The following is a 20,482-nucleotide window of genomic DNA, read 5'->3' on the forward strand; positions in this document are numbered from 1 at the left end:
AGCTATAAAAACAAACAACATCAAATGAGAAGACAATTTTGGCTCATAAAAGGCAGTAAATCAGTTATGTCAGTTTTGGAGCTGATTCACAGCTCATGTTAATCAAGTAGGCCTTCCATACGCCATCACATAGTGGAATAGGTTGGACCCCCAAACTTAGCAAATCTCATAAAAATCAAACACTGTGATATCGTGTACTGATAAAATGTCTTGAAGTATGATGGATATTTGGCAATATGACAAAGACACAATTTTTGATTTTTATCACCTTTTTTACTTTGGTATAGTTTTATTATAGCACGGTGAATTGAGGTTTAGTTTAAGGCTCTGTTATACAGAGTGTGGATGGCTGCTTATAGGCAAAAAGTCTGGAAGATGCTTGAATATTTTTTGTAATTACACCATAAAACAGAGTTGTTATATTAGACAAACTCTCAGAAACAAAGGTACAAAACTGTCACTAAGGTGGTACCCCTCATCATTGGGATGGTACCCTCAAAGGTACATCTCTTAGTATCTGTAATAATTAAATGTTAACTCTACACAAGTCTTGTCTCCAGCTTTTTATTTTATTGTTCTGTTTTAAAACATAAAAATAGACCCGCTACTTATTTAAGGTACACTGTTGGACCTTAAAACCACTGTTGTACCTTTAAAGGTACATTTACATTGTTTGTACCTTGTTGAACAAAAAAAAACCTGCACAGTATCTTTTTTTGACAGGGTACAACATGTAAGGTTTTATTGTTAGAGTTGAAAGAAGTATCATTACTGAGTCAGGAGAATAAAAAAACACTTTAAAATATGGTGAGTGTGCGCTACTGTGAGTCGTAATATTTTCCGCATGTTGTGTGCAATTACACATAGATTTCCACTAGAGAAGTCTCCAAAACACAGTGTAGATTTAGTGCAGCTTTAAGTAAGCTGAGTTGTTGTCAGTCTTCTCTTTAGTATTAAGATTAGCGGCTTCAGCAAAACACACCAATCGTCTGGTTTTTGGTCTTGGTCTCAGCTCTCGTCCATCAGGCAAAATGGGTTGTTTCAAATGGCCTCAGGAGAAATGGCTTCAGAGAAAGGGCAAAGTAGTAAGCTAAGCAGCCACAAACTTTCATATAGTAAAGTTTGTGAGACATTCACAATTACATTTATTCTTATGAGATTAATTACAGTTACATGGCCAAATTAAAGATGGCAGCATAGTACAACCATAACTTTGACAGAACTGTGCTTTATTATGTTCTTTTATTTGACAAATATTAATACTCGACTTCCCAAAACCCGTATACTGTTGTTATTTTTCCACACGGTTACCCGAGAGAGGACATGGATATCAGCCAATGAAAGTCAACAGTCAAAGAACAGCGAGTTGACTTCCTTCCCCTGAAACACACAACTCACGTGGTGGATGGCAGAAAAAAAACAAAAAAAAACCAAAAAAAAAAACACCTCCACATTCCTGGAAATCAGAGAAGGGACACAGTCTGCCACTTTCACGGCGATAGGGCCATAAAGACACACCATGCCAGCGCCAGACATCACACTGTTCACTTCATTCAGGTGACAGGTGTATCTGCAGCTGGACCGGGTCCTGAAAGCTCCTCTCTCTCACACATAATCAATTTTTGTGCTCAAGTTGATGTTAAAGCATAGAGGCATTTTGTTAATATTCTCAAACTCTAATATGACACCAGCAGTCTAATCACATGTATATGAATAAAATCTTCAATATTTCATTTATATTTTTTATTTAAAATATATAGTAATAGGCAAAAGTTTGAGATCACCCTTCATTTATTTCATTTGCAGTTAAAACTTCCATTGAGTACAAGTTATTCACTTTTCAGCACCAGAGAAAAGCATAAGACATATTTAACTCAAGTAAACATAATATTCCCTTTTTCAGTGTTTAGTATGTTACTCTTTACCTTTATTACAGCTTTCATTCTTTTCAGGAGACTCACTTTCAGTTTCTCAAAGAAATCTGCAGACACATCTCCAAAGTTCAGTCTTACAAGTTGGTTGATCATTTTCTGAAGTAATCAAACACATTCAGTGATGTTGAGGTCTGGACTCTGGGGTGGTCAGTCCATTGTTCAGCTTCTTTGTTTGATGAGTCTGTCTCTTTTTCTCAGTGAGGCTTCTTGACAGCTACACATCCTTTCAGATCCATAGCGCTGAGTTGTCTTCTCACAGTGGAAGGATCGACTGAAACACTTGTGGATGTTTTCAGATCTGAAGCAGCTTTAGTTTTCTCCTCTCTCTCAAAGGTGAAAGCTGTTAAGTGCTGTTTATCTGATGGAGACAGTTTTGGTGTCTACCAGGTCTTGCACAGCTGTTTCTCATGCAAATGGATTATATTTTGTCTAATCTCCTGAAAAATATCTCCCGAAAAATGAATAACTTGTACTTAGTAGCTTGATTTTGACTTGAACTTTGATACATCAATGGTGGTCACTGACTTTTGCACAGTACTGTATACACATAATTACATATTTATTGTATTTATCTATGAAATATCTTTTCTTAATAAAAACAAATACATTTATTATAAACAATAATGAATATACTGTATATATAAAAATGAAAGCATATATTATTATATTTTATCATCATTTTTAGCATGTATTACATATCTTTTGATAATAATAATAAAATGTGTTCTTAATTATTTTTCACATGAGAAAATTATGGGTTGAAAAGCATGTGTTTTTAAGAGGCCAGCAGGTCTGTAATGCTGAGAGCGATAAGCTGTTGCATGGTGAAATCCAGCCTGATTATCTGCGCTGTTAAACGGACGGCCTGGAGGAGATCATCAGTTTGCCAGCACAAGGCTTTACAAGACGCTCCAGCCTTGGCCATCAGCCTTAAAAAAATCTGCTCTGACCACAACCCCCGATCGGCTCACTGTGCTTCTCCAAAACATCGCATTTAATGAATATGTATATGTGCTTCTATTTAGAACCTTTTTGAAAATGGTTCTACATAGCACCCCAAAGAGTTCTTCTATTGTTAAGATGTCAGGCTTGTTACAATAGAACAACCCTTTTCGGTGTCATATAGAACCTTTTTCAAAAAGGAGGAATGGAAAAATTCAAAAAAGAAGCTGGCGGCTCCCAAGTGGCGCAACTGTCTAAGCGTTGGCCCTATCATCAGGAGATCGCGAGTTCGATCCCTGGTGATGCTACAGCCATCCATAGCTGGGAGTCCAAGAGAGCACAATTGGCCTCGCTCTCTCTGGGTGGGTGGGATGGCTGCCTTTCTCCCCCCATCACTCACTCAGCGCGATGCTAGTCAGCGCAGGCGTCTATTAGCTGACGTAACAGATCTGGCGGTTGGCGCTTTCCTCCGAGCGCGTTCGGCTGTCCAATGACGTTGTGTGAGCGGCAGCTCGAAAAGAAGCGGTGGTTGGCTTCACAGGTCATGGAGGAAGCCTGTGTTAGCCTTCACCCTCCTAGCGTTGATAGCGTCATGTGTGATTGGGGGAGTCCTAACAAGCGGGTGGAATTGGAGACGACTAAATTGGGGAGAAAATCGGGTAAAAATTGAAAAGCTGGCGAAAAGGCCAACTTACATAATAAGCCACCTACAGTTTCGTCTTTCTTACTGTGTTTTGGGGGGTTTATTTCATTTTCATGTGCAAAATTAGACGTGATTCACACACTGATGGATATGTGTGAGAGCTTGCACTAAATTTGGTTTTTAATGTCAGGTGCAGACTGAATACTTTCCTGCTGCTCCAGACAGCTAGCCATCAGTTATTACAGAAATAAATGCTACCGAGAGAGGTTGTGCAACCTAGATTAATCTGTATCTGTGGATTATAACAAAACTAATTTCTCGCAATACATGTGTATTTGTTTACAAGCGGATCTTGACCACTCCAACATGGTGGATGCATTGTCTCACACAGAAAACAACAGACAACACTGCATCTATGTATGTATATCTATGGGCACATTATTAAGACCTCCTCCATAGTCCTTATGTTTGTTGTTGTCAGAAACCTTTGACTCTGGACTGCCCCTGAATTACTGCTTAACATCCATGCCAACATAAAGGATGCCTGGAAGCATGTGGGCTGTGACGGTTACATCGTTGGAAACAGACGTATTGATTTTTGTACGTAAAGCGTGTATAAATGAGCCTTAACACTAGCAATGAATAAAAGTAAAGGGGGGCCAGTTAACACAACCTCATTAGCATGATGATAACTGGCACTGAAAGTAGTGTGGTGCAAAAGATATATTCAAACTAAAAAATGCAAACACTGCTATCAATGAATGCTTTACCAAAGAATTAAGTGATGAATTGAAGTGAATGGGGACCTTCGTGGCATTACAACCCTAGCATGACAAAAACTCACTGAATGTAGTAATGATAACATTGCTAACATGTCATTCTCCATTTGGAGTGGGAATTAAGTAATAAAAATGATATTTGGCATTGTTCTGACCAAATTTTACTTACCCAGCCATTAAAACACATAGCGCTGGTGACACATGGAAGTGATGAGCTGCCCAATAAACAAAATAATAAATTCATGAAATATAGTGAGCAAGCGTGGCCTTCTCATGTCTTGAGAGGCTTCCTCTATGATGAGCCTTGACCCAAGAAGCAGTTTAATAGAGCTGAAAATAATGTAAAATATAACATAAGAGTCCTGATAACACTAGTGACCAAAATCTCTGTGACAAATGAATTTTTAAATAAAATACATATTTTTAAATGTAGTATAACGGTAATCATATAAAAAGTGAACATGAATCTGTTTTATGCAAATTCCTAAGTTGAAACCTCTTAAAAAATGTTGTTTTATATAAAAAATGTTTTTTCAAATGTTGAAAATTGGTTTTGTGATGAGCTGTTGTACATATGCAGAGCGACTATGAAACAGGATAGAAAAATCAGAGAAAACATAAGGGAAAAGTATTATTTAATCTTAGATCAACTGTGTAAATGAACATACTGATTTTTGGAGCTGTGCCTAATATTTTAAGCATCTTTTCAAGCCCTGCAACCTGTGTGACATGATTTCCCACTCCAAATGGACAATGACCCCAACAATGAATGAAAGGACAAGTTAGCAAGGCATCATTCATGTGATGTTATCAGTCACACTTTTCAGTCTGGTTAGTGCTGTTGGGAAATGTTGTACTGGTCACTTTGTTTACTTACAACATGAAGTCCTGCTCCCAGCATGGCTGGTCTCCTCGCACAGTGATGGTCGTACTCTTGACATTCTGCACTTTCAGGGTCACATAGGCATTGAACTTGTCTGGTGTGAAGATACAAAAGACAGAGAAAGACACATTTTTAACAACATAACTTACATAATGATTTACTGACATCATGATATCACAAGGAACATGGAAAAAATAATATCGTATTACTGTATATTCTGTGCATGCGCACAGAAATTATTATTCCATAGCATCACTGCTGTAAACCATGAATCTCAGAAATCCTTTATAGGAGAAGGAAAAACGTTTACGACGGTAGCGTGCATTTTTAAAATCCATGTACATTTCAGATGAAATGAATTCATAAGAGATGCAGAACACATAAAAATCCATAACATAATAAAGGAAACTAGAAACACAGACCAGAAAATAACACAAGGAGCAAAAATAAACACACAAAAAGAACTAGACTAAGGATAATAAGGCTAATGGTACACGGTTTGGATGAAAGATTAATCATTTTTATATAGAAATTGCAATTTAAAGAGTGCAATTTTCATTATAGTCTATTATCAATAACACTCTTAAAAAAGATGGTTTATCAAGGGTCTTTAGTAAAGAAAATGGTTATATATAGAACCATGAAACTCAAGGAACACTTTGCATCATGAAATGGTTCTTTGCATAATGAGAGAGTTCTTCAAATTTATGAAGAATGTGCTATATATGGTTCTAACCAAATCTTTTTGAAAAGGGTTCTAAATAGCACCAGAAGTAGTTCTTCTATTCTTACGATGTCAAGCTTGTAACAATAGCAGATCCCTTTTTGGTGCTATATAGAACCATATACAACACATTTTCCATCAGTCAGAAGAACCGTTATTTAATCATGCAAAGGGTTCTTGGAGGGTTCATGGTTGTATATAGAACCATTTTCTGTACTAAAGAACCCATAAAGAACCACCTTTTTTAAGTGTGAATGTTGATACATTGCAAGGCTTAAGTAGGGAAGTTATAACATGGAGCTTGTAAACTGCTTTTAGATGAATTCGACGAATCACAAGCAACCAAACATCCGTGTGCTGTGACATTACAACCATAAATAACTGGCAGGCTGGTTTTAAGTGTTCAAGCCTCAAGCCAAAAAAGGCCCATACATCAGTTTCTAGAAAACAAACATTCACAATTTAAATCATGGTAGAATACCCAGAACAACATAAGTGTAATGCTAAGCAAAGACAAAGACAAACATGTCCTAGCGTAGGCTTTTCATGCGGTTGTGTCCCTCAACAAGCACCCAAACGAAGGCAAGTCCTATTTACACAGACTAGAAACATCTGAGAACAGTCACTGGGCGGAGTTACACACACAGCACAGGTGAACAGGAATAACAAACAGGCAGAGTTTATAATAATCAATAAAACAAACTAGTTTATATTAACTTCGGGCTACAAAATGAACTGTAGAAATAACCCCATAATCATAATATGTTAAACTCAGCAAATAAATAGAAATTGTGCACAAAAAATTCCAGAAAAAAAATACCATATTTAAGTCTGTTCCCTGTGGAGGATGTGTAATTTGACAGTATGACACACCAAGAAATGATCATATCCAAAACAACTCAAATCAATAACACATCATCAATATATATCACTTCATTAATTATATCAAGGTCCAGAGCAGAGCAACGCCAAATGTGTTCACTGTAGAGGGCGTGTTAACTTCAATAAGAAAATCAACTAAACATGCATATACAAACAACTAATACACTATATATATATATATATATATATATATATATTGCTTGTTGCACTGTTTTTATACACTGTGTTAAAGTGGAGGATGAGATTACAGAGATGATGACATAACCATCCACTTCATTTCCTGCTCTAAACAGGAGAGAAAGAAAGAGAGAGATAGACACAGATAAAGAGAGAAAGACGGAAATAAAGATAGATTACTATTACACTAACACTATCTGATTAAAATAAAAAATCCTAAAGAAAGAAATATCTTAACAAAGTACAGACTAAGTGACCATCTATAGTTTAGAAATAGAAAAACGGCACCATAAGAAACACCGGAGAGCCAGTACATTACTGTCTTTCTCAACATTATGTTATTTAGTACTGTATTAAGTATTCTATTAATTACTTTGGTAGCAACTGTTCAAGACAATTCATGCCAACAAAGTTATCTGAATATGAATTTGACAGATAGAAATAGAGAGACAGGCAGAGACAGAGAGAGATAAATATATATATATATATATAGAGAGAGAGAGAGAGAGCGAGAGAGAGAGAGAGAATGTTGGGGGAGTTAATAACACATGCTCAGTAATGTGCTTTGCCCCTCCACACCCACCCTCTGACCCCCTCTGAACCACACTGATAGAGTGGACAAGGATTAATAGTCGCCAAAGCAATCCACACATATGTTTGTTTTTATACCTTGTCGGGACAAGGTTTTTTTATATATACATACACACAGACACACACACATATGTATATATGTATATATATATATATATATATATATATATATATATATATATATATATATATATATACAGAAAAAACATACCCCCACACACACACACACAAACACCATGCTGTAAGAGTTCAGAGAGCGGCTGTGGACGAGCGCAGGCATGTGCCATAAAAGTCTGCACGTACAGCTCTGTACAGCTTTACAAAGACAGACGTCGCCTGTGTGAGAGCTTGAAAGGAGCATCAACTGCCAGAGCAGATTCCGCAAACTTCAGTCTCCTGTGTTTGCCTGCTTGTTTTCTCATGTTACCGTGGTGATCAACAAAGGAACCAGATTTGTCCACGACAACAGCGTCAACAATACAACTAATTTATACAAAAATGTACAGGAACAATAGTGACCCTCAGTTCATTCACAGCAAAAGAAGTTAGTAGAAGTAGGACAAATGGTCTGACTGTCTGAGAGAGAGAGAAAAGGATGTATCTGTGGCCAGGACAACAGCTGACTAAGCTCAAAAGCCAGGAAGCTAGCCCTTCATAAGCTAAAGAATCACTGAAAATGATGAAAACATGATAAACACACTATTTATTCACAATGTCATTAGTTGTATTTCTACTTATTTTACTCATAAATCACATTTATATAGAATAATTATTTAACTATTCTATTCTTGCTCATGCTACTTGCTGTCAGGACAAGCTGCTAAACGCTCTGGAGGAAAGTGAACGAACAACTTTGTTAGCTTGATGCTAACATTCAATGGCAAGTGATTTAAGAGGGAAAAAAACTTACTGATGGCATTTTCCTGTGTATTTAAGTTCACAATGTCTAGGTATTTGCTAAGGCCACAGGCCACATTTCATGTTTTTTCAACATGTTAAATTTAATTAAACAAAAATTGTGCATTAAAATGTGAAGAAGTGTGTTCACTGTACAGGATATGCTCGACTGTGACTTGCTGTAGTTAATAACTGCTGTGTATGATGACACCAAATGAAGTGTAATGGCAAAACGGTGGCCATGCAGACTTTTCATAAACTTGCAAACTGGGTTAAGATTTTAACTAAGAATGGAAAATACTGTGCTTTAATGTTTTTTTTTTCCCAATCAAAATAATGAACTATTCATTCTTTTTCATTCTTGCCCATAAAATAATTGCATAAGATAATGAATAGGATGTCGCTTAGTGTCCCCGCATGAACAGAAATGGCCTGGCAAGAAGAGCCAAACAATCCACCATACAGTCCAAAATCAGATTAAATGGCAAAGATGATCTATTTGTCTTGCATAACACTGCAAGATGTTATCCTAAACTAATAAACTGCAAAAAGCAGTGGCATTAAAGATATGATGCAAAAGGAGAAAACTCAATTTTGCTGAATATTCAGCCTCTAATTGAAAAAGCCAGCAGACAGCGACAGCCAGTGTTTGCTCTAAGGGACTATTAGCACCGCTAAGGCTGCAGCCGGAGTAGATTTTAGGTATTAGCATTAGCGTCCCAAGAGAGGCCTACAAGACAAAAGGCTATTCACTTACACCTAGGCACCTGGGAGGATGAGCGGAATGACACTTTTCTTTCACGCACACGCACGTTTTCCATTTTACTGCCCTGAATCTTAAGTAGCTTAAGAACCCAGAGACAAAGACCACGACATGGAGGAGGAATGAATTTACACAACAAGCAGCAAACATTATTATGAGGGGTTCACACTGAAAGATTTTTTGCAGACTCATGTATGTTTCTTTTCTATTGTTTTCAGTGGAAGAGATGTTTTGGGCGCTGTTTTTTGTGCAGAGCAATTTAGAACTATTATCAGCCATTATACAAACCCAATTCCAAAGTTAGGACAGTAGGTAAAATGCGAATAAAACAGAAAGCTGTGATTTGCAAACTGTCAGGTATTTAACTGAAAATAGCATAAAAATTTCAAATTTCACCTTATTAACTTGATTGATTTTTGATAATACACACCAATTCCACATTTGATGCTTGGAACACATTCCGAAAAAGTTGAAAGACTTGGAAGTTTGTGAAATGGCCAAAAAAATCCGTTATTGAACTTTCTACCGGTAACCAGGTGAACAGGTAACGGGTAATACTTTCATGATTGGGTATGAAAGGAGCATTCATGAATGACTCATTTGCCATTTTCTGAAAAACTGCCTGAGCAAACAGCCAAGTAGTTTCAGAACAATGTTTCTCAATGCAGGATTGCAAGGAATTTTTGCAATATCGACATCAGTGATGGGGATACCGATATATATGATTTCTGATGTGTGCACAGGCGCCAGTAGACAGAACTTAACAACACGTCAGCGGTAACGCTGACACACACTAACAGAGCCGCTTACTTGAACTGCTTCTTTTAGTAATCACTCATCTGCCGCTGTGTGGTCACTTAGTTAATGTTACTAAGAGAACAGAAGGAACCACCGGACTCTCAGCGTAATGATAGCATTCAGCCTTGATCTAGCCTTTAGCATACCAGCCTGCTAGCCGTTCCTGTGAATCCACTAGTCCTGCCTGTGCTGTGCCTCCATCAGTCAGCTGTATCTCTCAGCGGGGTCTCACGGCCCGTTGCTTCAACCACGCCAGAAAACCACTGAAAGTCGCTGATACTGACGATGGTGATACCCAGAGATGCAGCGTGAATGAAGAAGACACACATATGAGACAAATGACTTTATTTGGATATTTGGATGTGAAACAACATTCAGCTGCATTTTTGAGCCAGAGAAGCTGCTGTGTGCTGATGTGTAAACACCTCAGGATCATCTGCATACTGTTCAGGTCTGTTTTTGACTGTTTTGCACAATAAAGATATTTTACATTTATTTAAGTTGTTATACATGCTTCTTATTACCAATCATATAATAGTAAATACTAAATACATACAGTAAATAAACAAAAGTAAGCTTTCTTAAGCATCAAATAAATATAATCCAACAAGTAGATGCCATCTAGCCAGGCTAAATGTGTATTATTTGTAATGCAGAACAAAGATTTTACCAAAATAAAATATTTAAACATGTAACTGTATAGATATCAGGACTTATGTGAGTTGGGTTAGATAGATTTATCGGTATCTGTTCTTGGTATCGGCCGATACTAAAGGATCAGGTATCAGTATCAGAAGGGGAAAAGTGGTATCGGTGCATCTCTAGGCTAAAGCTCATCTTAGATGGTCTGACGAGTCAACGTCAGTTTTGGAAATAATAGATGTCATGTTCTTAGAGGCACAGAAGAAAAGGACCATTCTGACTGTTACCAGTGTAAAGGTCAAAAGCCAGCCTCTGTCATAGCATGGGGATGGGTTGGGGAGGGTGAGGCACCATTAATGCAGTGGGGTACATACACATTTTGTAGCAACATTAACAGCCATCTAGACAACATCTTTTTCAGGGACGTCCCTGCTTGTTTCAAGAAGACAACACTGAGCCACATCCAGCATGCCTTACTGCTTCGTAGTAAGAGAGGTCAAATACTAGACTAGCCTGTCTGTAGTCTAGATGAAATCCCAAATGATCAGTGAACATTGTTGAAAGGAAACATGATGTAACACACTGGTAACACACTCCTGTTATAACTTTTTTGGAAAATGTTGCAGGCATTAAATTTCACAGTATATATTCAAAAAACGAAGTTAATTAGTTGGTGTTTTCAACTGAACACAGGATGGCAAGGATCACCGCATCTACTGTGCCAAATCTTCTGAAATAAAAAAATAATAATTTCATACCTATTTAAATATATAATTAAATTTATATAAAAACATCATGAGGTTCACTGCTACAAAGCTAAGAAAATTGTCCTTTTTTGTATTAGATTGCTGTGTGAATGTGAAACAGAAGGCAGGATTAAACTTTTTAAGGTTCTTTCTGTTTTCTACAAAGCTAACCAGCCAGCAGCATAACAAACATGTTCATTCATTATTGACGCCCATTGAGCTTTTCGATAAATTAGTCAGAGATGGAGCATGTTCAGGAGCTGACATTTCCGCCGTGGACCCCTGATAAATCTTGTATGAGTGAGGCAACGGACTGCAGAGAATTCCGAAGTTGGATGTTTGTGCACCGCAGTGAGAAAAGGCTGGTATGGGATGGCATAGTTTAATGTTTATAGCGCCTTCAAAAAGTATTCACTTCTTCGGAAGTCTGCATGTTTTATTATGACAAAACACTGAATGAAAGTGAATTTTATTTTATTTTTAGGGGTCCAAGCGCCATGCTGGACGTAGCATAAAATTCTCTCCACTAAAATGAATCATGCATTGTCCAGTGAGGCAAGCAATTTTGACCCAGTCTGGCCTTCAAGGGGTGCTACAGTGTGCAACTAGACTTAAAATGATTAAAAATCCAACTGCAATTATTTTTAGTTTCCTACAGATAAAAAACAGTTCTCATATGATCTGCTTTTTAGCTGAACAACCTTGCAATTACAAGCTATGTCAGAAATTGTCATTTGTCTGAATTTTCACTTTTTTTTAAAAGTCTGCAGTTCAGTATATCAATGTCCAGTATACTAAGCTGTTAAGTGTTGTCAATCTATAAAAAACTTGAAAAATATCTTAATTGAAGGTCCCTAATCAATAATCATGGCATATGAAGGGACATTTGATGAACTCTGACTCCCTGTTATTTATATTCCGTCTGCTTCACTTGAGCAGATTTGTGGACCCCGCATATTGCCATGTTATAATGCGGTTATACTTTATATTTCAAGGTGAAAACAGAAAGTGTTCTGTAATTACAAATATAAACGCAAAGTACCTGCATAAGTATTCACCTCCTTCAAGCCACTACTTAAACAGATGTATGTGGATAGCTTTGCACATATGGCCACTGAAATTTTTCCCTACTCCTCTTCGTGAAACTGCTCAAGTCTTCGTTGATCGACTGTATGTGGGGTTGATAAATCATGTTAATTAGATTTTCTGATTTATTCCTGTAAAAAGGAAAGTGGACAGAGTTGGTAACATTCGACTGGACTTCTGCTACGGCACATTTCCATTACCACACCATAAACATATCCATAGTAGAGAAACATATGCGGTCATGACAAATTTTGTTTACTAAAATAACACTTCCAGATTACCATTACCAGCAACTGTCAAGATCAATCCCATAATGCTTGATGTCATGACATCTTATGTTATGTCATGCTAATGTGTGTCTGAGGAACCAGCTGTGAAGATCCTGAAGTTTACAGATGACACCACTGTGGTTGGCCTCATAGCCAACAGGGATAAGTCTGCCTACAGAAAGAAAGTCGAGCAGCTGGTCTCCTGGTGAAGTAGCAACCACCTGCTGCCGAACAAGGAAAAGACGGTGGAGATGGTGGTGGAGCATAACTCCTCCTGTAGCATACCATTTATTTGTACAAGTAAAGTTTTGCAAATATTCATATCACTCTGTAATATTCCATATTCAATAGTTTTTATAGTTTATTTTAGAGTACATGTCTACTTGACCTGCACACTTAGGCCCAATCCCATTTCTCTCCTCACCCCTACCTCTTAGCCCTTAGCCCTCCATTTTGCATGCTCATGTTTTGTTGAGATAGAGGGTTAGGGTGAAGTGTTAGGGCTACACGGCCCTCCAAACAGAGGTTTTTCAGAGACACACTCCAAACAGAGTGTTATGAGACAAAAAAGAAAAATTAGCAAGATGCCTGTGCAAGAGAACAAAGAAACCCACAAATGTGAGTATTTTCTCCGTTAGAAATATGAAAACCATTGTATTATGTTTTGGCATTATAGTTTAATGTCGATTCAATGTATTATGCTCCTTTTCTTCATAACAAGCATAAAAAAATCGATAATAGCATGCTAATGTCTTGGTAGCTAGCTAGCTAAATTTCCATTACACCTTAAATAGTCCAGTAGTACTGACACCTGAAGTGCCAGAATGTAACTGCGGCTCCATTTAAGGTGGAACAGGAAAATTCGAACAAGAAGCTGGCAAACAGCTGATTTCAGCTTCATATCACCGAATAATCAGGGATGGGCAATAATAAATAATTATCACATTCCCCTCTTTAAAAACATATGATTCCCTAAATGTTGCTGAACTTTACCCTCCTCTGCTGTCACTGCAGACTGAAAGGGTCGCCTACAGAGCACCGCTAGTAACGTGTTAATGAAGTAATGTTCTTTTTTATTTGAGGGTTGTTCCATTTTGCAAGGGAAGATTTCAACCACTACCCCTTGTAGCTCAGTTCCAATGGGCAAGGTGACACTCAAAAACAAGGGGTAGGGGTAAAAATAAGAAATTAGATTAGGCCCTACTTTCATATCTGCATATGTACAGATATCCATTCTGATTTTTGATAAGTATAGTCTAGTTATCTGTTACAACAATTAATAGTGATAGTAAAATGACACTGCTATATTAGTGAACAAAATCTGCCATGACATGTTTAAGTTCATGTCAATGTTATATAGCAGGGTTCAAGCGTACACTGTACACTGTTGTTATGACAACTAAAACAACTTGCACTTTCCTGAAAGCAAAAAAGAGTTCACCATACTTCAAGCTTCAACCTATTCACCTTCAAAGCGGAAGCTCTCTTCCCCCTACACGGCGTCCTGACCATGATGGCCGGTCGATAATAACAGCAAAGCACAGACATCGGCTCTCATACAGGCTTTTACAGATCATCATCTCGACCAAAGACTCGGCCTGATGCCACTCGAAACCCAGCGGCTAATGCGGAGAAACATGTGGCACTACAGAGAACAAGCACTACACAAGCTTTTCAGAATAACTGCTCATTTTTAAGCTTTTTTTTCACTCAAGACCATTAAATATATTTGCCTTTTTTGGTCTCCATAATAAAGGTAACATTCTAGGGGGATCAAATGACTGAGCTGGTCTGAGAACGCACATCACAAATATTGATGCATAGAATACTGTGCATTCTTTTCAGGAGACTCACTTTCAGTTTTTCAAAGAAAAATCTGCAGGGATATTTTTCCACACCTCCAAAGTTCAGTCTTAGAAGTTGGTTTAGCATCCAAATAATCCCAAACACATTCTGTGATGCTGGGTTCTGAATTCTGGGGAGGTCAGTCCATTGTTAGGAGATTACCAGCTTCTTTTACCATTCTCCCATCATTTCACTCAAAGATGAAAGCTTTAGGTGCTGTTTATCCGATGGGGACAGTTTTGGTGTCTACCAGGTCTTCCAGGTGGTTGTTGGGAGTCCCATTTTCTCTGTTTTCTAAAACTTTGCTCATTTTCCTTTGACTTTCTCCTTATTTATGTAAGCGGATTATCTTGCAATTCATTTCCTCAGAAACCTCTCCTGAAAAATGACTAACTTGTACTTAATGTTTATTTGCTGTTGATTTTCTAAGAGTAAATAAGTAAACACATCCTCTACAGAGAAAACACTTCTGCACATTTCAATATACAATTATTACTTATTTGCTATATTTAACATATTGGGGAAAAAACATAAAATGTGGCCTGTGCAAAAGTTATGGCATGTTCTTTTCTAAACATGTATAAAATAGAACCTGTGCACTAAAATTTGCAGAAAAATCCTCTGTAGTGGATGTGTTAATTTATTTTCTCTTAGAAAATCAACACAACATGGAATTTGAACATGTATATAACAAATACACATTCAAAGGTCATATCAAAACCAAATATCTACATTTTTTTCTGCTTCTTCTTTTTTTTACATTATTTGAGCAGAGCAGCTGCTCTTCACATAGTGTGGATGTTTCATGATGACTGGACAAATAGAAATTAAGGTACACAATTGGACCTTAAAACCACTGTCGTACCTTTGAGAGAACATTTACATTGTTTGTACCTTGATGAACAAAAATGTACCTGCACAGTACCTTCATTTCTAACAGTGTAGTACTGCAATTGCACTCAACCAATTCTTCCTGGGAAAATGTGTGACACGCATCTTTTGGTCACAGGACAAATGTGGCATTGAGGGAACAAAGGAGGCGATGCATAATAGACGATGTGTCGTTTACAGAGCTAAGCAAACATGCTGGATCGCAGGGAAACAAAAGAGCCAACTGTCAGTAATGAAAGCAAGGCTGGCAGGCCTGTTTACCCTCAGCCATAAGGGAAGCAATGGGACAATATTGCAGTCTGCTGATCTGATCCTGTGTTTGTATAAGAGCTGAGACAGAGCCAAGATCAAGCTAACATCTCCCTACAGTCCTGTCTGCCTCTCCGAGTGAAGGAGGAACAGGTATACTAGCTGTGCTAGATGGGTAACTCAGCATTCAAACTGGCTAAAGTCACTGAAAACACTGAAAAAGAAGAGAAGAGCTGATGAGTTGTACTTCATATTTGGGCCCAATCCCATTTCTTATTTTTACCCCTACCCTTTGTTTTTGAGTGTCACCTTGCCCATTGGAGCTGAGCTACAAGGGGTAGTGGTTGAAATCTTCCCTACAAAAAGGACAACCCTCAAATAAAAAAAGAACATTACTTCATTAACAGGTTACTAGCGGTGCTCTGTAGGTGACCCTGTCCGTCCGCACTGATAGCAGAGGAGGGTAAAGTTCAGCAACCTCACTGCTGGGCTTTTTAGGTATCATATGCTTTCAAAGAGGGGGGATGGACAATTATTTATTATCGCCGACCCTTAATTCTTCAGTGATATGAAGCTGAAGTCAGCTATTCACCAGATTCTTGTTCGAGTTTTCCCATTTTACCTTAAATATAAAAATACCATTGTATTATCTTAGTTTCATGTACTTTCAGTGTATTATATCATAACAAGCATAAAATGTTGCTCGTAGTATGCTGATGTCTTGGTAGCTAGCTAGCTAAATTTCCCATTCCACCTTAAATGGTGCAGTAGTTACATTCTGGAGCATCAGGTATCAAAACTGCTGCACCATTTAAGGTGGAATGGGAAATTTAGCTAGCTAGCGACCGAGACATCATCATGCTACTAGCAACATTTTATGCTTGTTATGATATAATACACTGAAAGTACATTAAACTAAGATAATACAATGGTTATCATAATTTTTAACAGAGAACATTTGAGTATTTCTTTGGTCGCTTGTGCTGCCATCTTGCATTTTTTTCTCATAACACTCTGTTTTGAGTGTGTCTCTGAAAACCTCCATTTGGAGGGCCATGTAGCCTCAACAAAAATCAGGACACCCTAACACTATGCATGAACGTGCAAAATGGAGGGGTAAGGGCTAAAAGGTAGGGGAGAGGGCAAAAACGGGATTGGGCCTTGGATGTTGGACTTGGATAGGGAGTGTAATACTGTATCATAAACAACCGTATCCAAACCTAGTCCTGAGGAGGAGCTTGAGTGTTGTCTTCCTCACTCTAATGCACTTGATTCACAAGTTAATTGATCTATCCATGCTCCGCCCACAGATGTAGTCTTACAAGCAACTCTTGCTAGGTTTGACATTTAGAGTGTTATCAATAGCGCTGTATTATTTGCAGGAAGACAAATGAGGAGTAGGTATAATGTCTACAGTGCTGCTATATAAGGAAGAGCAGGAAAGTCACACAGGGGCAATCCCAGCATTCCCTTACTTCCTCCACAGTCACAGGGCTTATGAGATGGGTGTGAGGGCAAACAGTGCAGGGTATTTGCTGAGGAGGAGAGCATGGGGATCTGGGCTTAACCTACACTGATCTTATTCCCAGCAAGCCAAGAAATCCAGCCAAGGAAGGACACGCAGCCTGACAAGATTACTTAACACAGAATCAATTAATCAGACTGAGCGATGGTGTAAAGCTGCACTGCAAGTTTTTTTTGCAACATCTTTCACTGCTCACCTTCATTCAGTTCCAAATGAACTGCTAAGCAGGTTTAGAGGAAAACTATATCATGTGTGTAAACATTAGAGACAGTTTAAGGGCCAGTGCTTGCTTGGGAATGAATCCATTCTGCTGCGTTCTGTACAAATTGAGGATGGACTGTTTTCCCCAGTAAGAGGATCATTACAGTGATCAACTCTGCTGTAACAAACGCATCGACAAGTTTCTCTGCGTCACTCTGAGATAGAAAAGGCTGAACTTTAGTGATATTCTCAAATTATAAAAAACTATGTTAGATGTGGCCTAAACACCTTTAGGCCAAAAGAGTTTCAATATCTGCATAAAGGCAAATTTTGACATAAAATATATGTTATTTAATTTGTTATTTATCATGTTTTATGACAACTTTATATTGTTTTCGTATTTTCACTCATCAGTGTTGTTTCAATTCTAGCATGCATTAGCATGCATTATAAAAACAGCCACTGGGAAGCCCTGTGGTGTCAACCACATCTGACTGTGAGTTGTAGGCTAATAAAGTTCACCAAGATAGCTATTAGATAATAATAATAATAATAATAATAATAATAATAATAATAATAATGGTAACTTCATTAGTACCAGTAGCAGCTCAAAGTGCTTTACAAAAGGGCGATAAAGCTAAACAGTAAAAGAAGATATTGTAGTTATTGTTTGGTATTTCCAACATAAGGCAAGCAAGCAAGCAAGCAAAGTTTATTTATATAGTGCTTTTTACAACAGGTGTTGTCACAAAGCAGCTTTACAGAAAAATCAGCATTATAGAAAGAAAAATCCGGGTCCAAACCCCCATGAGCAAGCCAGTGGCAACAGTGGCAAGGAAAAACTCCCTAAGAGCAGGAGGAAGAAACCTTGAGAGGAACCAAGACTCAGAAGGGGAACCCATCCTCCTCTGGTCGACACTGGATAGCAAACATTGTTAGTATAAAGTATTATAGTACAAAACGGGGAAAACAGGTGGAGCAAATGTTTAACTTGATTAGTTTTAGTTTATGCAGCAGCAGCAGCAACAAGGAAAAAATAAATAAAATTAAATAAATAAAAGATGAGTATTAAAATAATATGAAGTGATGACAGAAATCAAATGAACAAGATAAATACAAAGAAGAGAGGTATAACTTTAATTAAAAGCTAAATTAAAGAGATACAGTTACAAATGTCTCTTAAAGTGAGCACTGAGCTTGACTGTCTAGTTCCATAGTTAAGAGGCACAATAACAAAGAGTCTCTCCACTTTTTCTGTATTTTTTGCAGAACATCAGTATCTGCAGATCTAAGATCACATGTTGGAACACAAACAGACAGACATTCAGGTGCTTTAAGGTCATTTAAAGCTTTAAAAACTAATAATAAATATGTAGGCAGCCAGTGAACACAACAGAGCTGTTGATGTTGAATCCATTCTGCTGCGTTCTGGACAAATTGAGGATGGACTGTTTTCCCCAGTAAGAGGATCATTACAGTGATCAACTCTGCTGTAACAAACACATCAACAAGTTTCTCTGCGTCACTCTGAGATAGAAAAGGCTGAACTTTAGTGATATTCTCAAATTATAAAACGTGGGATAAAACAGAGTTCAGAATCTAAGATTACACCCAGGTTTTGTACTTCAGGTTTGCTAACTCACCCTTCCATAATACACAATTCAATTCAAGAGTGCAGAGAAAAGAAGCCAAACTGAGGTAAAGTATCCAGGTAGCTACCTTGCTAACCTTAGCTTTCAGCTTGTCCTCATCCTCTGAGTCATTTCTGTTGCTTGAGAAATCCATTCTCTGCATTTTATTGATGACTAAAGAGAGTTTTATGGCTGAAATACGATTCAGCTTCCTGGCAGTAACGTCAGCTATCTGCCTTCCCTTCTACAACACCTTGCCCTGAAAAATCCATGCATACACTGCAAAGAATGGTATCTTCTCAAGTGAAGTGATCTTAAATCTAGTCAATATATCTAATATTTCCTATTTTTATATGGTTGTGCACTTATTATAAGGTTATCTAGCTTATTTCTAGACACTTTTAAGTAATTTTATTAAGTAAAATGATCTCACTGTACTGGCAGACAACCAGCAAAATTATCTGCCAATACAGTAAGATAATTTTACTTAATAAAATTATCTAAAAAAAATAAAAATAAAAAAGGTTCCTTCCACCTTCAAGACTCATCAGAAAAAGGGTTTCGTAGTCATTAAATTGGAAAATCTCACTCTATGGTGTACTGTGGCACCACTGTAGGACGCGAGTAGATATGTTTACAAGAGATGGCATTTCCAGTATGATTCTGTATCGATCATGACTGATTATTAATATATGCATTTTGTACTGCTGAGTTCTTGGTCTGAGCAGTACGAATCCTGAACCCTGAATGAAACAAAAGGCTATTTCTAGTATAACATATACAATTCCATAACTTGACAAAAGCTTCTTCAAGTTTAAAACTACGCTTATCAATGTTATTGCTGAAAAATTGCATCACAATACAAATCAAGATGCGTAGCACAAAATGCACTTATCATAAACACACAATACATCTCATCATTTCCTCATACAGTGTGTTCTTTATGATGTGTGTAAAAGCGTCAAGATCAGCACTAATTCTTTAACCAACAACCTTAGCCTGAAAGAGCTACATGGCTCAGGAAAATGAAACCAAATAGCTTTCCACTGGATTTACACACAAGAATCCGGCCCTGTCTTAGGTTACATTATATATAAACAGGCAAGGATGTAAACTGGAGACTGAACAACAAAGAACAATATGCACTTACCTGAAGGCCCCTGGAGTTTGGCTTTCTTTACTGAAAAGAGAGAGAGAGAGAGAGAGAGAGAGAGAGAGAGAGAGAGAGAGAGAGAGAAACAATGGTTAGCATGTGAAAAAAGCATGCAAAACACTCTATATACGTACAACCAGTCGGCACCATCCAGATCTGACACAGGATTCTCTCACGACCAAAACCTACTGTTCAACCATTTGGGGATTTTTCAGTATTGCAATTCAAATG

General features: G+C 37.6%; 1 protein-coding gene across 1 annotated transcript in view; it reads right to left on the reverse strand.

Moving 5' to 3' along the window:
* unc13bb (unc-13 homolog Bb (C. elegans)) overlaps positions 1–20,482 on the reverse strand; it is a 150,286-nt gene that overhangs the window by 100,243 nt on the left and 29,561 nt on the right. Inside the window, exons 2-3 of the mRNA XM_036594423.1 lie at positions 20,249–20,278; positions 5,176–5,275 (exon numbers count right to left, since the gene is read on the reverse strand). Of these exons, the coding sequence (XP_036450316.1) occupies positions 5,176–5,275; positions 20,249–20,278 (130 nt within the window). The remainder of the gene's footprint in view (positions 1–5,175; positions 5,276–20,248; positions 20,279–20,482) is intronic.

This window comes from Colossoma macropomum, unplaced genomic scaffold (assembly GCF_904425465.1).
Source record: "Colossoma macropomum unplaced genomic scaffold, Colossoma_macropomum, whole genome shotgun sequence".
NCBI lineage: Eukaryota > Metazoa > Chordata > Actinopteri > Characiformes > Serrasalmidae > Colossoma > Colossoma macropomum.